This window comes from Lissotriton helveticus, chromosome 10 (genome assembly GCF_964261635.1).
Source record: "Lissotriton helveticus chromosome 10, aLisHel1.1, whole genome shotgun sequence".
Taxonomy (NCBI): domain Eukaryota; kingdom Metazoa; phylum Chordata; class Amphibia; order Caudata; family Salamandridae; genus Lissotriton; species Lissotriton helveticus.
This window is the reverse complement of record NC_136071.1, coordinates 696,406,164-696,428,430: the sequence shown is the minus strand read 5'-3', so window position 1 is coordinate 696,428,430 and position 22,267 is coordinate 696,406,164. Positions and strand designations below refer to the sequence as shown.

Genomic DNA, 22,267 nt, shown 5'->3' with positions numbered 1-22,267 from the left:
CTAATTTCACTCTCTTCTAGGTGTGATCTTAGCTAGTTTCCCTTTTAGAAAGATGGGGGTCTTAATATTGTTCCTGCTCAGAGAAAAAGATTGGCACAATTTTATTAATTGAATGTCACAATAGAATAAACACATCTCTCTTAATTATGTAACACATTTAAAGTTTTACAGGATATTTTAGGACGGAAATATTTTGTATGTATTTATATACATTTTTGGGGAGAAATTTCTAATAAGAGTAGCTTTAGCACAGCATTTCACCTTTTCTGTTTGCTGTGTTGAAATGTTGCTATAAGTAGTTGTGTCTAGCCTTGGTTGAAAAGTTTTGCAAAAATATGAAACTGTTGAAATACACCTTTTTTATAATGTCTGCCTGCGAACGAGTTTTGTTTTAAAAAACTGCAGGATCTAACGAAAAGGATTAGATTTTATGTCTGACCAAAGAAGCCCACCTATGTTTAGGCTGTCCGGTCTTTCTAGTCAAGCTGCCCCCTTCTATTTTCATTTGCTGCTGGCAGCCAACTGAGAAGGTGTGCGACACCCGCTCCTATTCTGATTGCTTCTAACAGTGGCCACTCAGATTGATGTTTTTATCAATTTCACTGTGCCCCCATTCTGTCATTGTGAATAAGGCCCAATTTCAGGTCCTTTTTGGATGACTGCTGGCAGCCAATCGGATTAGCTCTGTCACACAATTTCTGCAATTTATGTTTTTGGTCTGCAATCTCGCAGCAGTCTGTTTAGTGGTGTCCAAAGGCCTACTATTTTCCAAGCTGCTGCAAAGGGCGATCCAGATGTACAGACCAAGCTAAATATGTTGTGCTTTTGTGGGCACATAGTGACTACCAATTGGATTACTAAGAAGAGGGATTTGCAAACGTTTCTCCCCAAGTTTCTGAAATGATGCCATCATATGAACCTGTTTTTGAAACTTCCTGCTTTTTTTGTTGTTGTTTCCTTATTAAGCAGAAACCGGTTCCCTTAAAGACAGATTTACCCTCCGTTCTATTTCAGCTTATTGTGGATTTTTAGAAAAGTTTGACAAGTCTTGGTTTGAATAGCTCTGCTTAAAGTGCACTTTTTGCTCGAAAATGCCTGGGCTAACTTTTAACTTCAGAGGTTGCAAATGTGAAATAGATCTTGAATTGTACTGCATAAATGACTTTTCAGTCGGGCTAGCCTTTAACAACAGTATTTATAAGGTACTGCTTACTAGCCAAGATTTCTATTACAGCAGACTCATGTTGTTCTGTTTTCTGTTTCCTGCTATGTAGAGCACAAAGGTCCTGGTTGCCTTTGCCACAGTACAAATGTTTTTCCTTCAGCTTGTAAATATTTTGTAAGCAAGTCTTGTAAAGCAAACTTTATTTGCATTAATTTCCATATGAAAACTGAATGCGATGTTATATTTGTTTTTAATTTCTATCATGTTTTTTGGTAGGCAATGAGGGAGAAGAAGCGATGCATCACAGCACACTGGCTCAATTGCGTCCTGAAGAAGAAGAAAATGGTGCCGCCCCATCGAGCTCTACATTTTCCGGTGGCATTTCCACCAGGGGGAAAACCTTGTTCTCAACATGTGAGATATGAAAATGGTCATTTATAGTAAAACTTCAGCTTGTGTGCCTAGTGATGTACGTTTTCAGGATCTTTGATGTACCATGAGACATAAGGGCTTGGTCTAATGCCCCAAACATTTGATCTTGGTGGGTCGTTTGGTTGTGGCAATTGATAAATAACAGCTTTTTGTTTGGCTCTCAACATATAGAATGTGTCTTATTGTGGCCGTCAAGATTTCTCTTATAACTTACTTTTTTTGTACTTTAATGTTTAGACCACGTGGTTGACATTCTATAGGACCGACTTTGACTATTACATTTCTTTAATGTTTACCCTGTCTAAGTTCAGTTTTCTTTATCAGCTTAGGAGGGTAAGCCACACCATGATATTTCAGTTGTTTTTCACTTTTGTGAATGTTTGTGACTTTGTTAGGTAAAATAAAATCCTCAAATATTACATTTTAATAACAAACATTTGAAAGTGCACTTTGATACGTAGATTTTAAATTATAAAATTGCTTTTTTTTTAATTCAAATCCTTTTTATTGAGATTTTATGTGAGCAAAATAGTACAGACAAGGTAGCTATCCAAGGGATAAACACATTTCCATTGGGGAATCATAAATGCATTGAAGTACAACATTTATAGGCATGTATTATTGATGAAGTAGTCTAATTTGACCCAGGCATTTTTTCCCCTTGATGTAGTCTTTAGGTATGTGTTTAGGGAATTATCCTCCCCTCTGTTGATTTGTACCCATTCCCACCAGGTGTGAGCTGAGAGTTTGGATAGGACTCCCATTCCGAGAGAATGGCTTGAAGGCCAGTTGAGACATGGATGTCCCATGTAATGAGATCCTCTTTATTTAGTTTAGTGTGTGTCAAGGGGTGGTGTGGGGAAGGATTCCCATTGCGATAGAGGCTAGGTCCGGATTGCAATTTAGAATTTTGATAAGGTTTTACCGTTTTCTACTTAAAAATAATAAAATTGCTTTGACAAAAATCCTTCTCTTGAGACGGATACGTATGCTGAAGATTATTAGAATTCTTAGTCTTGTAGATGCTTAAAATTAAAACAAAACTCAATGCTTTGTTTATAGTAAGGAAACTGCCATTAAGCCTTTACATGATTTTCAGTTGAAGTTACGTAGCAAGTGGCTCCATTCAATGATGGCTGCTCCTTTTGCTAATAAGCATGATTACAACGATTGCTAATAAGCATGATTGAAAGAATACCAGTTTAATTGAGTTGAACTTCCTTCAGCTTGCTTTAACTATTTTAAGTCTCCCTATTATTCCACAGAAGCACAAAACATATTGGGGAAAATAGACCGTCTCATACCACAGGCAAAATATTTGAACGTTATATCCTGTCTGGAAATTTTAATACCAGTACAGCAGTTGTAATATTTGTATTACAGTGTACTACACTCAAATACATTGCATCTCTAACACAATGAGCTTGGTTATAAAAGAGGATTGGAGACAGCAAGGATCACACAGAAGAAATTCTTTATATGTAAAACATACTTTATGGATGAGTCCCCCTGGTCTTTCAGGTATTCATTTTGAACATCTGTTCGCTCTGTTGTGACTGGACAGGAATGTCTTAAATCTTAATGTAATCCATGTGTTCGAGGCATGTGGGCTGCTGAATTTATATCTATGCATAGATCGCCGCCTAGTGTTGGGTCCGGATGATTGCACATTGTTGTCCTGGAAGAGTCTTTGAAGTATCACGAGATAGGTGGCTCCTCCCCTGGACTACAGTGCGCATGGGCATCCCCTCCATGCTCCGCTTGTTTTTTTCCGCCATTGGGTTCGGATGTACTTCTTAACTCACGTTCGGAAATTGTAATAGTTACTTCTTTTTTCGAGGCCAGAAGGCCTTAGGGGCGTCGGTATTGTCTTTCGTTCGGTGCCTTCAGCTTTCTTGTTCTTTGAACTCTACTTCGGAAGACTTTTAGTCTTCGACCCCAAAGGCCCGTCGACAACCGACGATGGAACGGAGCCCGTTCAAGCGCTGCCCCGTCTGCAACTCTAAATATCCCCACATCCACGTGCACCCGGTCTGCAACAAATGTCTCTCACCGGACCACGACGAGGCCAGCTGCATGGCCTGTTCGAAGTTCAGGTCGAAGAAAACTCTGTCTTCGACGCGCTGCACGACAGTCGGCGTGAGAATCAGCACCAGGCCCCGCGTCGGAGCCAGACTCTCCCTACAACGATGACGAGGAACAACTCTACGTCCATGATGAAGACATCGTTGAGGTAGGAGACGACGCACAACCTCTCGGAGCCGTCAACGACGACTCAGGCGAGGATCTCGGCCCAACCGCGGGGCCCCATACAGACTCTTCCACGGCTCAGGTCGAGGCATTCCCGGAAGGCCTTAGCCAAGATCTTCAACACCGTTCTCTAGTCCCGCTTCAGGGCCCGACTATGAACATTTCCAAAGAGCCATCGGTCGAAAGGCCTCAATTAGTGGAGAAATCGAAAGTAAAACATAAAGACACGATATTGAAACCGAAAGTGTTGACAACAACCGTCGGCTCGAAGACTTCGGAGCCTTCCAAGTCAAACCCGGCGCTAAACCCCTCGGAGTCGATAGGGGGCGTCGAGCCAAAGATCGGAGCGACAAAGCCTGTGTCTGCTGTTAAACACGTCACGCTCACGTCGACGTCAAAGCACGGCTCCAAAGATGGCGACTCTTCCAAAGGACTCCAGGCCCAACAGGCCGTCGGTCCGAAGATCCAAAAGCCACAACTGGGCTTGAAGGCTTTGACCAAGACCACCATCGGCTCGAAGGAACGAACCTCCTACACCGTCACAAGCGGCCCTGCTCCACAGCAACGCATCGAGTCGACGAAAACTCACAAACACGCGGACCAGTCGGAGTCGGTCGGTTCGAAGTCTTCAAAGCAGGTCGGCACGGCACCGATGCCTTTGGCGCCTATCAAATACGGCCTGCCCCGAACGGCTAGACCTAAGGCTGTGCAGCTCCAAAAAGCTGAGGACTCGTCCAAGTCGACATCAGTGGCTGCACCCGCCCAGCCTCGGGCCGACGACGTTCAGTTCCAGCCACCAAGCTACGCCGAACAGTCGAAATTATACATCGACTCCGAATCAGGCCGGCTCGCCGTTTACAAACGGAAAATAAGACCTGAAACACCAATGGAGCCTTACAAAATACCACTTAAGAAAAAGAGAGACTCCACTACCTCTCCAATTCTTTTTGAACCCATACACACATATGGGCAAGGCTATACCTACTCACCCACACCAGTCACTGAGGATGTGGAGGGAGGGGACAATGAGGAGCAGTTTAACTACCCCATGGACACAGATCAAGATGAGTCCCAGCCATGGGCTGACACTGGTGACCCCTGATGAACCACACACCACCCCTGACACTCCATCATATGCAGTCAAGACTTCGCCTACTGAGGACACTGCTGCGTTCAACGCGCTCATTGAGAGAGCGGCACTTAACCATGACGTGGATATGCACGCTGACCCAGTGGAGGAAGACTTTCTTTTTGATACATTCTCCACATCAGAAAGATCAGTAAAAACTCTCCCTATGCTCAAAGGTGTGTTCAAACATGCAAGTGACATTTTTAAAGAGCCCACTAGAGCGAGGGTGGTGAACCCAAGGATTGAGAGGAAGTACCGGCCTGCGCCCGTGGACCCTACCTACATCAAGGGCCAACTCCCACTGGACTCCTTAGTGGTAGCTAATGCTCACAAAAGAGCGAACTCGCAAACAACGGGTGATGCTCCTCCTTCGGACAAAGAATCCAAGATCTTGGAATCCTCTGGGAAACGTGTGGCTGCTCAAGCTGCTAATATTTGGAGGATCTCCAATACCCAAGCCCTGTTAGCAAGATATGACAGGGCACACTACGACACTATAGAGCAGCTACTGCAACACCTACCTGACACTTATAAGGAAGGAGCAGAAATGCTTATACAGGAGGGGAAGTTGATTTCCAACGCGTCCATTAAGTGCGCGTTAGATGCAGCCGACACGGCAGCTAGGGCCATAAACACTAGCATTATGCTGAGGAGGCATGCCTGGATCCGCATCTCCGGGTTTAAGTCAGACATCCAACCTACCCTCCTCAATCAGCCAGTAAACCCTGACTTCCTCTTTGGTCCAGAAGTAGACACCACTCTTGAGAAGATTAAAAAGGACACTGACACTGCGAAATCCATGGGGCTCTGCAGTCTCAGCAGTTCAGGGGCGGTTCCTTTCGTCGCTCCGGTAACAGGGGAGCTTCAAGAGGGCAAGCGTCGCAACAAGCCCAGTACAACAAGGGAGGCACACAAACCACCTACAACAAGAATACAGGTGGATACCGTGGAAACCGCACCAAGGGCAGAGGGCGTGGAAATAATAATGCCAGATCCTCCGCCACTAACAAGCAGTGACGTCTTGTCACTGCCCCCCGACCATATAACACCGGTCGGGGGGAGACTCCAGCAGTTCCTGCCAGTCTGGGAAAGCATTACCACGGACAGGTGGGTGAGACAACTTATACCACACGGTTATTGTCTAGAACTAACCTCCACTCCACCCAACGTACCCCAAGGCACCGTCCTATGTCCGCCGAGCACATGCACTTATTGCAGCAGGAAGTCCTATCCATGCTGCAAAAAGGGGCCATAGAACTCGTGCCTTTAGAACAACAGGGAACAGGGGTGTATTCACTGTACTTCTTAATCCCAAAAAAGGATGGGTCTCTCAGGCCCATTCTAGACCTCAGACCTCTAAACCAATACATCCTATCAGAACACTTTCACATGCTCACGTTACAGCAAGTTCTCCCATTGCTCAGTCAAGGAGACTTCCTGGCAACCCTAGATCTGAAGGATGCCTATTTCCACATTCCCATTCACCCCAGTCACAGGAAATATCTCAGGTTCACCATCAACAACCAGCATTACCAGTTCAAGGTCCTGCCTTTCGGGGTCACTACAGCCCCCAGAGTGTTTAGGAAATGCTTGGCGACAGTGGCCGCGCATCTTCGGAGGCAACACGTCCATGTCTATCCGTATCGGGACGACTGGCTTGTACAAGCAAAGTCAGCCCAGCAGTGTACCGACCACATGTCACGCACAATCCACCTCCTACACAATCTGGGATTCTCGCTCAATTACCAGAAGTCCCATCTTCCACCCATTCATGTACAGCAGTACCTAGGCACAGAAATGAACACGCTCGCTGCTATAGCTCAACCAAACTTAGCGAGGGTCACTAGCATGCGGGTGTTGATTCAAACATTCAAGCCCCAACACTCACTCCCAGCGCAGGTGTTCATGAAACTGATAGGCATGATGGCCTCCTTCATCTTTATAGTCCCTCACGCGAGGCTACACATGCGTCCGCTTCAGGAATGTTTGGCACGCCAGTGGAACCAGGCTCAAGGACAGCTAAAAGACCTATTGTTGGTGACCGGTCGTGCATACAACTCTCTGCATTGGTGGAACACACAAAACCTTTGCAGGGGACGACCGTTCCAAGAGCCGGTACCACAGATAGTACTGACGACGGACGCATCTCTCCTGGTGAGCGTATGTCCTCCATTATACCGTGCAGGGGCTGTGGACACCGCAACAGCAGAAAATGCACATCAACCTGTTGGAACTGATGGCAATCTTCATGGCGATGAAGGCATTCAAGTTGCATCTCTGCAACAAAGTCGTGCTGATCCGGACGGACAACATGACTGCGATGTATTACATCCAGAAGCGGGGGGGGGGGGAACACACTCTCCACAATTGTCACACCTAGCACAGTGCATGTGGAAGTGGGCCATTCAAAGAAACATGTTCCTCATGGCGGAACACCTCCCAGGCAGGGACAACCAGATGGCGGACGAGCTCAGCAGACACAGCCATCAAATGCACGAGTGGGAGATACATCCCTCAGTGCTCCAACCATACTTCCAGCATTGGGGTCATCCGGAAATCGACCTCTTCGCCACACACGAAAACGCAAAATGCTGCACCTTCGCCGCCAGGTTCCCCCACCCGCAGTCTCAGGGCAATGCGATATGGATGAACTGGTCGAACAGATTTGCGTACGCCTTTCCTCCAGCACCACTCATACCGCTAGTGGCATGCAAACTGAGGCAACACTCCATGACGCTCATCCTGGTTGCTCCGACGTGGGCAAGGCAGGCATGGTACACCACGTTCCTGGAGCTTTCCGTGGTTCCCCACCAGCGCCTCAGACTCACACCCAGTCTCCTCACTCAGAGCCATGGAGACATTCAGCACCCAGATCCGCAGCAGTTGAGCCTTGCAATATGGCTCCTGAGGTCATAGAGTTTGGCTACCTAAACCTGCCTCCTGACTGCATGGACATCATTAAGGAGGCTAGGCGGCCTACCACCAGGGCCTGCTACGCGGCCAAATGGAAGCATTTTGTTATCTATTGCTCCAATAATAACATAAACCCACTTGACGCTTCCACACAAAACATCATAAGTTACTTGCTACACCTATACAGGTGTAATCTAGCGTATAGTTCCATCAGGATACATTTAGCTGCAATGGCGGCTTATCTTCAAAATAGACAGCACCTATCCCTTTTCAGAGTACCAGCCATTAAAGCTTTTCTGGAGGGACTGAAAAGGGTCATTCCTCCAAGACACCCGCCTTCGCCTGTCTGGAACCTCAACATAGTCCTCACCAGGCTCATGGGCCCACCATTTGAATCTCTTCACTCTTGTGAGATACAATTTCTCACATGGAAAGTGGCCTTTCTGGTAGCAATTACGTTGCTACGACGAGTTAGCGAGCTGCAAGCCCTCACTATTCAGGAGCCTTTCATTCAGATACATGCTAATAGGGTTTTACTGCGCACCAACCCTAAATTTATGCCCAAAGTAGTGTCACAGTTTCACATCAACCAAACTATTGAACTACCGGTATTCTTCCCAAATCCTGATTCAGTGGCAGACAGAGCACTACACACACTGGATGTTAAGAGGGCTCTCCTGTACTACATAGACAGAACTAAAGATTTCAGGAAAACTAAACAACTGTTCGTTGCCTTCTCTCCACAGCACAAGGGCAACCCAATTTCTAAATCAGGTATAGCCAGATGGATTGTTAAGTGCATCCAAATCTGTTATCAAAAGGCTAAACGCACGTTAACAGTTCCCCGAAGAGCGCATTCCACACGCAAGTTGGGAGCATCCATGGCTTTCCTAGGTAACATTCCTCTAGAGGACACATGTAGAGCAGCCACATGGACCACCATACACACATTCACCAAACACTACTGCGTGGATGTACACTCAAAGCAGCAAGCTGCTGTAGGTCAGGCTGTTCTCAAAACTCTTTTTCAGACTGCTGCAGCTGGCACGGGCACCCGCCGCTAAGGAGGGTACTACTATTTATTCTATGCATAGATATAAATTCAGCAGCCCACATGCCTCGAACGGAATATGCTACTTACCAGTATGCATCTGTTCTTGGCATATAGGGCTGCTGACATTTATATCGCCCGCCCTCCTCCCCGGTGCCTGTCGCAGCTGTAGCACTCAGTATTAATTGAATCTTTCTCATGCATGGTCATCACTTGCTATATCACACTCCATCTCTGCCACAATGGCGAAAAACAATCTGAGCATGGAGGGGATGCCCATGCGCACTGTAGTCCAGGGTAGGAGCCACCTATCTCGTGATACTTCGAAGACTCTTCCAGGACAACAATGTGCAATCATCCAGACCCAACACTAGGCGGCGATCTATGCATAGATATAAATGTCAGCAGCCCTACATGCCAAGAACAGATGCATACTGGTAAGTAGCATATTCCTTATACTTGTATTCAATGAAATAGGCTTAAGGTTTAGTTACTGTTGTGTTTGTAGCAGTCCGAAGCCATTACTAAGCAAAAGCCAGTATAAACGGAGGTGCTTTGGTGGGATCCCAGTACTGTATTGCCAATGTGTGCTGCAGGTTAGCATGGAGATTGTTTGGATTACAACACAGGTTTTCATAAGTTAAGCACATCTAGAATTTTGTGAGTGTTGTGCAGGCTGAGTAGGCAAGCTTTGAGGCAGAGCTACTTCTTCGTGCCTGAAAGTCAGGGATGCCCACTATGAGGGTTGAGCTGAGTTGGAACAACTGTAGGTGGGTGTAGTTATTTGAATTAGTGGCATTGCTGCATGGTATTGATTGTATTTCTAATATTTAGAGTTTAAGAGCAAACGTGTCCTGTAAGTATCCGAGCCCTGTACAGAAAAGCCACTCCAACCTCATTGTTTGATGGAGTTTACATAACACAAACGTCATTAAGCATGTAAGATTTTTTCTTGTTACAGACTATTGTGTTTGGTGTGCACGCGTCTGCCAAACAGGATGTCTTGATTTTAATATGTATAGTCGATGCCTTTGGGTGTTGTAGGACTGTGCAGGAAGGCAATATACTTGTCATCCTTTGAATGCAAAAACATGTTAGAGGTCGTTGCTAAGTTACAAAGAGTGTGATGTTATGGGCGAATTGTCTCTGGTGTGGGAGGTTCTGCTCAAGATATATATGTCCTCATTGAACACAGTGTGCTCCTCCTGATCCTGGCTGAGGTAGGTATTTTGCAACTAGCATTCCTTTTACTCTATTCTTGAACGTGGTTTTGGAGTTATTTGTCCATATAGTGGGTGTTGTAGAACTCCATATTCCGTATGGTGCTTTGAAATCGTTTTATGTGTATCCCTGTTTAATTGCAAAGTTTATTAAATGTCAGGTTTTGGGTACATTTCTTGAGCTTTGGGGTTTTCCATACCTGAGAAGCTCTGGGTCCTGCAGGTCAGGTTTTAGCTGCATTGTTACAAGTGTGTTTGGTTCTTAAACTTTTATAGCAGATTCTAATTGATGTGCATGGCAAGCTATGTGTATGGATCGTGTTACTTCGATTAGAAATTCAGGATTGAGTGCATTAGAATGTCTTTATGTGGGTATGGCTGTGGAGAAGCAGTGGTTGAGGAGTGGCATTGGTGTGTATTAAGAAAACTGTTGCCTGCCAAAATCCTTAAATGCCAGTTGATAATGGTACTTAACATTTACCACTGTACAAGAATTGTAGGTGGTTACTAGTAAGAAAAATTATACAATTCGAGGCAATGAGCAATCTGGTTTTTCATTTTCTGCGATTATGGCCAACTTAGTACATAGCGCCTAGCCACCCAAATCACATATAGATGCTGCTCTGTTGGGAATCGGTGCTAGCATTGCTAAATGCTTAGTGCTTTTGTGGGCACATAGTGACTCCTAATTAGATTAGTGAATGAGATGGGTTTGCAAAGTTGATTCATATTCTTCTGCTATTTCCACAACACGTTAGGTGGAACCATGCCATTAAAAAGTTATTCTTCCCACATTTCTAAAGTGATGTCATAATAGAATGAATTGGTGTAATTCCAATTGGTATCTTCAGTTGATGAGATTATTGTTGTTCCTTCTTGACCATTCACATTTTTTTTTAAATTCCAGATCATTTCAGTTACTGGATTCACAGATAGTGACCGAGATGACCTGAAGCTAATGGCCTACTTGGCAGGAGCCAAGTATACAGGCTATCTATGCCGTAGCAACACTGTACTAATCTGCAAAGAGTAAGTCCTGCCTTTATGTCGGAACTTGTTGAGTGTAAGAATTTAGCACCTTCCATTGCTGTTAAATACTGCTCTTAATAGATTTCCTTGAATCGGTTTAATAGTGGTTGCTTCATTTCCGCACCTCTTAAAAAGGGCATTTTGCAAAATGTGAAGGATTTCAGCATTAACATGTAATCACTGAGAAATTACATCACCCTTTTCTGGGTGGGGGCGGGGGTTTATAACCAAATTATCCTTAAGTTTATAACTTAAGTATCCTTAAGTCACACTGTTGTATCGTGTTCTGATGATTCTAGACACCCCACAATTAGTGGAAGAGCTTCTTGTAGAGAGCTCATGCATCGGAATTCTGCACAATTCTCCCTAACGTTTCTTGTAGACCTACTGTAAATAGTTGATCATTTGTTGTTTTCCCTAAAGTGAGTACTTCAGAGCCCATGGGACCTTCCCTCAGTGTTTTACCTTTTAGTAGAGGTGTACAATCAGTCTCTTTTAGCGCTCATAGTTTTGATTTATAGAGTAACTGATATAGAGATTAGAAGATTGCCCGCTAGCTCACCTGGTATTGAAGTTGATGAGTGGGGATTATAGCCCAGTTTTTTTTTTTGTTCCAATTTTAATTTTCAAAGCAGGAATATAATAAATTAGGAATATGATAGACTTTTAGCCACAAAATCCTTATCGAAGAATATTCCCAGGCATCGGACTGGATCCGCAAGTTTTTGAGCAATCCCCCTTTTGTGGCCGGTATGTAGTGGTGTTCGGCTGTGTGTGGTGCCGTTGGCGGCATCCTGTCCGGAATTTACTTGTGCTTTGTCTATATAGGTGCAAGCTTGATACACTGACCTCAGTTCCTTCTTTTCCATGCCGTTAGTGGAGATATGGATCGATCTCCCTTCAGTCAATTTTATGACTGGCTTCTTCAACCTTATCTCGAAGTCTTGTGTGCTTTCTCCTTTCCGACTTTTGTCAGAGAAGTCCCAGAAGAAACACACAATATTCAACCTTGTGGTGCATGTCATCAACAGATGTCAGTGACTAACCCTCACTTGGTTTGTCCGGGGTGCCTGGAGAGGGACCCTGACTCTGCATCATCTGCGGAGTGTCACCCATGAATTCCAAAGCCATCTGCGAGCAAGCCCGAAGCTCTTGGCTGCTGATCATTCTACTCTGCGCCGCCCCAGCTCCCATCTGTTTAGGAGGTCTATACCGGTGTCGATCGGGCCCACACAGCATCAATTCGGGACACAGCCCTATTTCACTGAAGGGCTTACTGAGGAACAGAAGGGAGTGGATCTGAGGATCCCTATTATACACTGCCCCCCCCCCACCCCAACAAAGTCAATGGCTGATGAAAACTGGTATGACCTGGGCTGACACCAGTGTTCTGGACACCTCACCAGACGCTGGCCTCTCCTCTCTTTCCATAGTGGCTATGGGGGAAGGGGCTTCCTTTCGAGGTGATCAGGAGGATGGTTAAAGTCCTGGACCTACAGCAGTCCACAGTTCAAGTCACATCAAATGTTTTGACAGGTACTTCAATTCTTACTACTTTTCCACAAAGCCTTCACTAATGTCCTGCTCGGGCCTGTGTCAAGCCCTGCATAGGCACTCCTGTGCACAGGACCATTGCGTGCCACCATCACCATGCTACCAGGGACCCAGTCTTCCTCTCCCATCACCCAACCGCTAAGAGTATGGTAGTCCAGGCCTCAACTTCCCGGATCAATCCTGGTGCGTTCCCTACCACACCACCGGATAGGGAATCCAAGAGGCTCGATAACTTCGGAAAGAGGATTTTGCCTTCCTCCAGCCTGGCACTATGGTCCGTGAACGTGTGTTTATTGGGCTGTTATTCCCATACTGTGTGGGTTGTACAAGTGCTGCCTATGGTCCTGGATGAGGCCCAGGCCATACTTTCCCAAGCTGTTGTGTATGGGTGAGACGCAGCAAAGTTCACAATTGGATGCAGGTTAGATACGACTGGCTTATTGGGCAGAGCCATTGGTTCTTCTGTGGCTCTTTGACGTCTTTCCTGGTTGCAGAATACTGGCTTGTCTAAGCCTTTCTTATGGACATGCTCTTCGATGGAACCGGTCTCTTTGGAGACCAGGTAGGTTCGGCCTTGGAGCGATTCAAGGACATTAGGGCCACCGGTAGGTCGTTGGGGCTCTCTGTGGCCCCACGACAGCCACATTCCCCCCTTTAACCCCTACCAATAGGGGCCATTAGCCACGTCCCAATCCTCCCTAGCCACCAAATCAAGCATGCTCAGTACTCCGTCATTTATTGTCTGCGGATGTAGCTCCCACAAGCCTTGTGGGGTCTAAAGCCAGAGGCTTAAGCAATCATTCCCCCAAACCCCCCAATCCCCCTACCAGGCACCCACACAGCGAGCATCTGGTTGGCAGCAGAATGCAATATCAGTTGCACCTGTGGCGAAAGATTACAACAGACAAAAGAGTGCTCCAGATTTTCCAATGGGGTTACCCCCTCCCATTCCAACAAACCCCACTGCCTTAGATCGGCTGACAGAGTATCCCCTTTCACTCTTGCAACGTGAAGTTTGGGTCCTTCTGCCCAAAGGAGCTATCAAGAGGGTGCCAGCATCAGAAGTAGTTCTTAATTGCTATTCCCGCTACGTTATGGTGCCAAAGAAGAATGTAGGCCTCTGTCCTATCTTAGATCTACTCCTCTCTCAACTACTTCTTGAAAAAGGGAAAATCCAAGATGCTCATCTTGGCTCAGGTCTCATCTGCACTCGACCCTGGATGCTTGATGGTAGCGTTGGACTTGCAGGATGCCTATTTCCACGTTTTGTCCTGCCTGCCCACACTCTACCTGCAGTTCAGGGTGGGCCAGGGGCATTATCAGTTGTCTGTGCTTCTCTTTGGCCTTACCAGTGCCCCTCGGAAGTTAACCAAGATGATGGCGTTGTTTGCAGTACATCTGCGGAGGTCACGGTTTTCTGTCTTCTCCTAGCTCGACAATTGGCTGTTGACGGTGGGTTCGCCCCAGACACTCCTCTCCCACCTCCAGACTACGGTGGACCTCCTGCACTCAATGGGGTTCACTATCAACGTGCGTAAATCACACCCGACTCCCTCTTAGACGCTTCCTTTCACCTAAGCTGTTCTGGATACAGTGCTGTTTCTGGCTTATCTTCTGGCACAGCGAGTCCAGGAAATTCAGGAGTTTCAACCTCTATCCTGCATTTTGGTGAGGCTGACTCTGAGGCTGCTGGTTCTCATGGCCTATTGCATCCTATTGGCATATGACTGCTCTGCAATGGGGCTTGAAGACCTAGTGGACACGGATGTATGATTAAACAACTACTTCTTAAACACCGAATGCCTAAACCACGAGGAAACCCAAACCACTACATTTTTAAAAACGACTTGCTAAACCACGAAAAATAATCAGTTGCCACATTACCCGAATATACATCTCTGTCCTTAAGTGAACACATGTTTGAAACACAGAAAAAAGTAATTAAATTAAACATGACTTTTATAATAAACATTTTTAACCGAAGAATGTTTAAATTATCGCGTAAATGGTCTACGATATTTCGCAGAGCACAGTCATCTTACAAATTAGATACTTAAAATGTAAGTGTATTATTTTCTCCATAAGAGTTATATCTCTGTTTCCGGTAACTGGCCATGTATGAAACCAAAATTCGTACATGTGTAAATTGTGTTTGTGATTTCTCACATGAGCAAAGTTTTATTTGTTTTCAGAAGGCAATTATAAGTGCTCGTAGACAGAGGCGCCAATGAGAAAAATCTATATTTGCATAATAAAAGAAGTCGGCAAGAACAGTTGTGTGGCATTCTTATGTATTATCCACCTGCGATAAGCGGTCAGTACATCTCCTTATACAACAAATACTTTGTGTGAGCCACTGCCGCTTCCCTCCAAAACACAATGCAGCAGATCTAAGATGCAGAACGTATCGGCATATAAACCTGGTAGGTACCTTACTCATGCCCTGCCGTGGGTTGCAGTGCCATCTATTGCCAATTTTTTATAATAATTCATGAATAAGTCGTTTGTGTACTTTTAAGTACTATAGAAGTCGTTGTTCGTGTACGTCGTGGTTTAGGAAGTCGTGGTTCATGGAAAGGTCGTTGTTTATGAATCGTTGTTTAGTACACTCTTTCTTAAAGATTCGTTATTAAAGCTGTTTCCCAGTGGACACAGCATCAGGGAAATCTCTCCAAGCTGATCTAGATATCAAAGGGAACTACAATAGACCTCCAGCGGTGGCTCATGACCACAGTTAGGTAAACGGCAGACCTCTCTCTCTTCCCCACTCAGAGTTCACATTGGTGACAGAAGCGTCACTCCAGGGCTGGGTCAGCCACCTGGGAGAGTTGGATATCAGAGAACTCTAGTCTTTGGCGGAGTACAGGCTTCATATCAACCTGCTGGAGCTTCGGCAATCCAGTTGGCTTTAAAACCCTTTTTGCCTGTGATCAAGAGAAGGCTGGTGCAAGGGTTAATGGAGAACCGCACCGCCATGTGATATTGCTGGTAAAAGGTGGGGTGGGGTTGCAGACCCTTTTCAAGAAGCCCTGCGCCGCTGGACATGGCTGGAATGTCAGAGCACTTCCCTGGTGGTTCAACACCTGCTGGGCTCTTTGAACCCCAGAGCAGACAAGCTCAGCTTTCAATGCCTAGGGGATCACAAATGTTATCTTCATGCAAATTTAGTGCAAGGTCTCTTCCGAGATTGGGTAGAGCCTTGGTTAGATCTATACACCTCGAGAGCGTGCAATGGCAGCACTTTTGCACAATGAAGTTTCCAAGGCAGCTCTTGCTCAAGACTGGACTGCCGTACTGGGCATCTGGCATTTCCTAGGGAGGCTGAAAGGGTGGTGAGCCGCTTTTGTTAGTGGAGCCAGTTTTCTAGCAGTGCAGTAGTATTAAAAGCACTGCAAAGTTCCTGGTATATTCAGCAGTTTTCAGGCAACAATAAAAAGTGTTAAGATAACTCTGGTAAATTATGTACCCGCTTGTCTAGTGGCAGCTTTGACTCATCTAGGGTAGTACAGAGGTTTAATATACCTGCTGCAAAGAACGTGTACCATGCATATCAAAGAATATTTTATGTGCATTGCTCAGTGGGTTACTGCTTTTGTCACAGAGATTCTTTTGATTCTGTGCAGTTCATAAGTAATAATCGTAACTTAGAACAGTGATCGATGAACAGCCATCAAAGAGCTGCATGGTACAGGTTAGAAAGTAGTTTTTACTCCAGCCTTTCATTATCCTGATGCTGCTAAAAATGTTTGTTTGGGTAGGACTAAATTCGTATTATTAAAGGCAACCCTAACTACTGTTATGTTCTGCATTCTGAGTTTATGCCTCTTAAGACCAAGCATCCTTAAACAATGTCTACGTGTATGGATGACATGTGAATCCTACACCTTGTAGTAATCTTTGCCTTATGTAACATTTTCTATACACTGAATTACACAGGTATGATTCATTGGCTCTGTATGTGTGTGATGTAAAGTGCTCTGACTCCTTACACTGTCATGAGAAGTGCTATAAAACACATGTGAGAGAGGGGCTATGGAGAGATGAAGCACTATTGGAGGGTGATAGTGAGGGAATTATTGAAGAGCCTCAACAAATATTGTTGTACCCTGTGCACAGTAAGGTCATAATTTACTATGGTTTAAAAGCTAATGCAATTGCATATATAATGACATGTTGTATAATGTAGTAGAGGGGTAAAGTTGCCTTCAAGGGATATGATTTAATTTAGAAACAATTAATTAATAGGACTTCATTTAAGAGGAGAAATCAATTGTCCTCATGTGTAACTAATACATCAACATGCAAAAAATCTAATTTCTTAAATCACATTCAACAAATCTTAACACATACAAAACATATAAACAACAAAACACAAAGGTGTATGTAAAAAAATGAATTTTATCAAAAGTTCTTGGATCAGCAATAATTCAACAAAGCAGGGAAGGAAATGCAGGTACATAAATGATACTGATAAACTAATAAATGACACAGCAAAACCTAAAAGAGCATCTATCCCAAAACAAAATGAATCAAACACTGCAGGGATAAGATGAGTGTTGACGTTTCGGTCTCCTAAAGCACAGTTATCGGGACCATCCTCAGGACTGATGTCAATTATACACTGCTGAGAACTGTACTGTAATCAAGGTGGAGACAGTTGCCACAATGAGAGTCACGGAGAGGGATTTTTCACAGCCGGAAGCTATGCCTAGTGGTATGGCAGACCAAAGCCTCAGTTTGGTGACAAAAGACAAATTAGACCTTCAAGGGCAATGTACGATGGTAGCCGGATGTAAAAAACACTCTATCTACGACAATATGGGCCTTGAGTGTGGAATCCTCGTGGCGTCAAGTAGATGTATAAAAAGAGTGATATGATCTTATTCAATGCAGCAATATCGTGAAGTGGAATCTTTAGGACGCTTCAATCATTTATTTTTGAAGTCTCTCTTGTTTCTACAGGGGTCGGGATCAGTCTGACCGGCAGCACGGCTGAGACGAATCTTTGATCATGTTGTATAATGCACCGTTTTCTCAAATTTTATTTGGGGGGAGAATTTCCCCCAAAACCCACTTTTGTAGTGGTCAGGACTGCTCACTGCACTTGCTATGCACTGTATCGGGGCTGGTCTGACAAAATATGCTCAGACATGAGTCCCTTGCTCATTGCACCATCAGGATTCAAGCAAGCCGGGCCGAAGACGGCTGTAATGCCAGAAACCGGTCCCCGGAAGCTTGTTTCCTTCCCAGTGTAAGAATTGGCTTTTGTAGTTTGGTTTGCCCTGTTCCCATCATGCACTGGGACAGGAACAGACTAATTTGCATACAGCCACGTTCTGAAACTGGGATGGTGCAGTGAGCTAAAAAACGGTGTTGGATCTAGCCCTGATCTCTTGACAGGGTGAGAGTATTCTGCTTAATTCAGAGACTCTGTCCCTCACCACCCCTTGTTGTAAATATTTTTGTCCACCCTTAGCGTGGAAGGGTATACTCAGACATGAGTCCCTTGCTCATTGCACCATCAGGATTCAAGAAAGCCGGGCCGAAGACGGCTGTAATGCCAGAAACCGGTCCCCGGAAGCTTGTTTCCTTCCCAGTGTAAGAATTGGCTTTTGTAGTTTGGTTTGCCCTGTTCCCATCATGCACTGGGACAGGAACAGACTAATTTGCATACAGCCAGGTTCTGAAACTGGGATGGTGCAGTGAGCTAAAAAACGGTGTTGGATCTAGCCCTGATCTCTTGACAGGGTGAGAGTATTCTGCTTAATTCAGAGACTCTGTCCCTCACCACCCCTTGTTGTAAATATGCCTGTACTCCACCAGCATTGTCATGATCTCAGTATCTTCTTGCTGTCAGGGTTTTCATTGTGGAGCAGCTTGATACATTGTCGAGAGGTCCCCTCCTCCTCAGTCGACTATTAGACACTTGGGAATCAGCAGGACACAAGTTTCATATACTTGATTCTCTTTCAACCTTTCCCCTCTTAACTCCATCCCTATTTTCTACTAATTTCTCTGTTATTTCTACCTCTTTTTTCTTCTTACCTAATTGGTTATTTCCTTGTTCCCTTTATCACTGATTGCCTTTTTTTTGTCTCTTTAAATGCTTCATCTGCCTTCAACTCCCTCTGGCTTCCTTTCACTAGCTTGTAACCCTCCCCTCTCAAATGCTTTCTTCTCTGTTGCCATCACATAGCTGCATCACTATCTAACTATATTTCAGTCCCTCTATCCATACCCCTCACCCTCCACTCGTACTTCCTCTCCTTCTCATTTACTCTTCTACCCTACAGTCATTCACTTATTTCCGCTTGTTCATTTGAATTCAGTCTCTTGTTTCCTCCGCCACAATGATTGCATGTTTTCTTCTCCCTCATTTTCGCTCTCTTCATTAATTGTTCATTGTATTTCTTCTTCTGTCTTGTTCCCTCTCCTTGGTTGTTCTTTCGTACCGCATATTTCTCCTTTCACCCTTTGATTGCTCACTTTTTTTCATCTGCTCTCTTTTTGAAGACTTTTTCCCATTCTCCAAGTTATCCTTCCTCTTTTTCTTTTAGACCCATTTCATTCTTGCATGTACCTCTTCCCTTTCTCTGCCTTCAGTACCTCTCCCTTTTCTCTGCCTTCTGTACCTCTCCCTTTTCTCTGCCTTCTCTTCTCCGCCTACTCTTCCTTTGACACCCCCCCACATACCGCTCCTCTCTTCCCATCCTAAACGGGGGTTGACCTCTCCCTCTCAAAGCAAGCAATGGGGTGCACTGTATCTTCTTCAGTGTATCCAGGGTGTATTCTGTGTTCCCACTGCTGCTTGTCGAGATCTCCATCTTTTCTGTCCAATCCCTCCTCAAGCCAGCAGTAAGTGCTCAATGCTTTGTATCCATTTTAGATTTTGGGCAACTAGACTTTGATTCATAGCTTGGCATGACTCTCACTGCCTCATATTCTTCTTACGGGACAATGGGCTTGTGTTAGTTTTGAGAAACTGAGCTGAAGGAGGGGAACTTTTAAATTGCTCATAATTACCAAGGGTATCTTTTAAAACCTGTGTTTTCTTTTAAAAGGCCCACAAACCTAAAGTATGAAAAAGCTAAAGAGTGGCGGATACCTTGTGTGAATGCACAGTGGCTGTGTGATATACTTCTTGGAAACTTTGATGCATTACGACAGATTCAGCACAGCCGGTATACAGCCTTTAACCTTCAGGATCCACTTGCCCCTTCACAACCCCTGGTTTCAAACCTTCTTGGTAAGTTTAAACACTTGCATTGCGGTTTTTTTAGTTAAAAAAACACTTACATTGAGTTGAACATTGTAGTTGAATACTAGATAAAGTACATATTTATGATGTGCATGATAGAGATTCTATGATTGATAATTGTATGTTGTTCACAGGTAATGCAGCTAACAGCTTGTAACTAAAGTAATTTTACTTTGTGTACTAACTAAAATGCAATAATGTCTTTGAACTCTTTAAATAGAAAGAACCTTGTTTTTTTTTTTATAGTTTCCTAATATTGTATTGTTGATCCAATTTTAAAAAAGTGATGTATTTTTGTGTTCTCTTCATCCAGATTCCTGGAGAGTGCCAATAAAGGTATCTCAAGAGCACTTAATGGTATGTTATTGCCAGTTTACTTTCCCTCCAAAGTAAGAATGAACAGCAGTTTATGAAAAACGTATCATATTTAGGAGTGTGTTAAAACATTGTGGGAAAACAACCTTTCCTTGAACTAGTCCTTTCAGAGATGCGCATTTACTTGTGGTATTTTCACTGACAATTGATTTGAGAAATTAGCATGCTCAAAGCTCACATGTGCATAATTGTATTTCAATAAGAAAATATTAAATATTGAACAGTCGTAATGTTATTGCTATGATGGATCAAATAAGTGTTAGATGCATTTATTTATTCATAATGGCTTTACTTTTTTCGATTGAATTATTTCTTTACATTTTTGCTTTGTAAGGGATGGTAAGAAAGAGCTTTCCTGACTTCTCAAAGTTGCTACCCACTTTCTTTTGCATATTTCTGAGAAATTCAGATGTTGTAGTAGTCTGTGCAGTCAAGCTCCGAGTCAACACTCCGCGGATCCATTTCTGCACTCGTCAGTTCTAAATGTCAGGTCAGATAGATTACTTTTCGTCAAAGCATTATAGGAGTTTTACAATTAAATAATACAAATAATCAATAGACACCACAGTTGGGCTGGATCCAGTTTGTTTTCCATAACTAATTTCACTGGAATCATGAACATGGATTTGTTTATACTATCTATAGTAAGCTGGCTCTTTTTAATGTATCAAAATTATCTGCTCCTACAGTTATGCCCTCATGTAATATTCAGCAACATGCCTTAAGGTGGTTAGGCCTGCTGTAGGTTAATTCACAAATACTACTTGAAGTAGTAGGTGACATGGCACACAAGAATGTGTGACATGTAGTGTTTTCACTGGTGTCTACACCCAAGACAAGCAGCCTGAAATGGCAGTCTTGCATGTGCTTGGTGAGGGGCCCCTTAGGATGGCACAATTTGTGCTGCAGCCCTTAGGGACCTTTTTTACTACATCTGGCCCTAGGCCCCAAGGGTACCATTCAGTAGGGATTTACAGAGGCTGCTAAAGGTTTTGCCAGTTGAGGAATTTTTTAAAACATTTTTAGGGAAAGAACACTGTTACTGGGGGACTGGCTAGGAGGAGCCCAGTACACCTCAGTCACAGTTGCATCAAATACCAGGCAGGAAGTGTGGGGGGGGGGGTATTGCAACAAGAACCTAGCTTGATGGCCAAAGGAGGCTAATCAGCAGTGTAGGAAACTGGCTCTGTATATAATATGCTACTAGGTGGTAATACCGTGCACAAATCCCAGGGGTCCCCCAAAGTGTACAGGGCTCAATGTAAGTAGTGTGGGTGAGTAGCCTTAGGCCTAACACAGGAATGTAAGACCTTAATTGCACAACATTGACCAATAATAGACACACTACTTAAGAAGGAGATCGGACCAATTTTAGAAATTATGCTTTGAACTTTATTTTGAGACCAAGATCTTCACAGTAAGGTAAGTAAGTTTTTAATTAAAAATAGTTTTCACTTTGAAAAATCGACACTTTTCAGGACAGTTCAATGTTATCCTATGGGGAAAGCAATATTGCGGTTAAACAGGTAAAGAATCACTTACATTTCCAGTCTTCGGACCCAAAAGTCAGCAAGGGCCAGGTGAGTGCCGAACCTGCACTACCAGCAGCACATCGGCAGCCGGGTGCAGAGGTCAAAATCTGAGTTTATCTGCCAACTCCCCATCAACACCTCATTAACCTAAGCTGCCTTTCCCGACACTTTTAAACACGCTGAGATCAGACCCCTAAGACCCTCAGTAGACCTCACTCCAGAACCATTGTCCCATCTCCCTACTCCCGCTCCCCGCCAAAGTATTGAAGAAGACCATCAACTTAAAACTCACCTAACACCTGGACAGAAACAACTTGCTAGACCCTTCCCAATCAGAATTCAGAACCAATCACAGCACA

At 44.3% G+C, this 22,267-nt stretch overlaps 1 protein-coding gene across 2 annotated transcripts in view; it reads left to right on the top strand.

Annotated features, from left to right (window-relative positions):
- The window catches only part of PAXIP1 (PAX interacting protein 1), a 179,008-nt gene that overhangs the window by 98,600 nt on the left and 58,141 nt on the right, over window positions 1-22,267 (top strand). For both annotated transcript variants that reach the window (XM_078663248.1, XM_078663249.1), the window contains exons 10-13: window positions 1,442-1,579; window positions 11,068-11,189; window positions 19,805-19,989; window positions 20,315-20,358. In XM_078663248.1, the coding sequence (XP_078519374.1) occupies window positions 1,442-1,579; window positions 11,068-11,189; window positions 19,805-19,989; window positions 20,315-20,358 (489 nt within the window). The remainder of the gene's footprint in view (window positions 1-1,441; window positions 1,580-11,067; window positions 11,190-19,804; window positions 19,990-20,314; window positions 20,359-22,267) is intronic.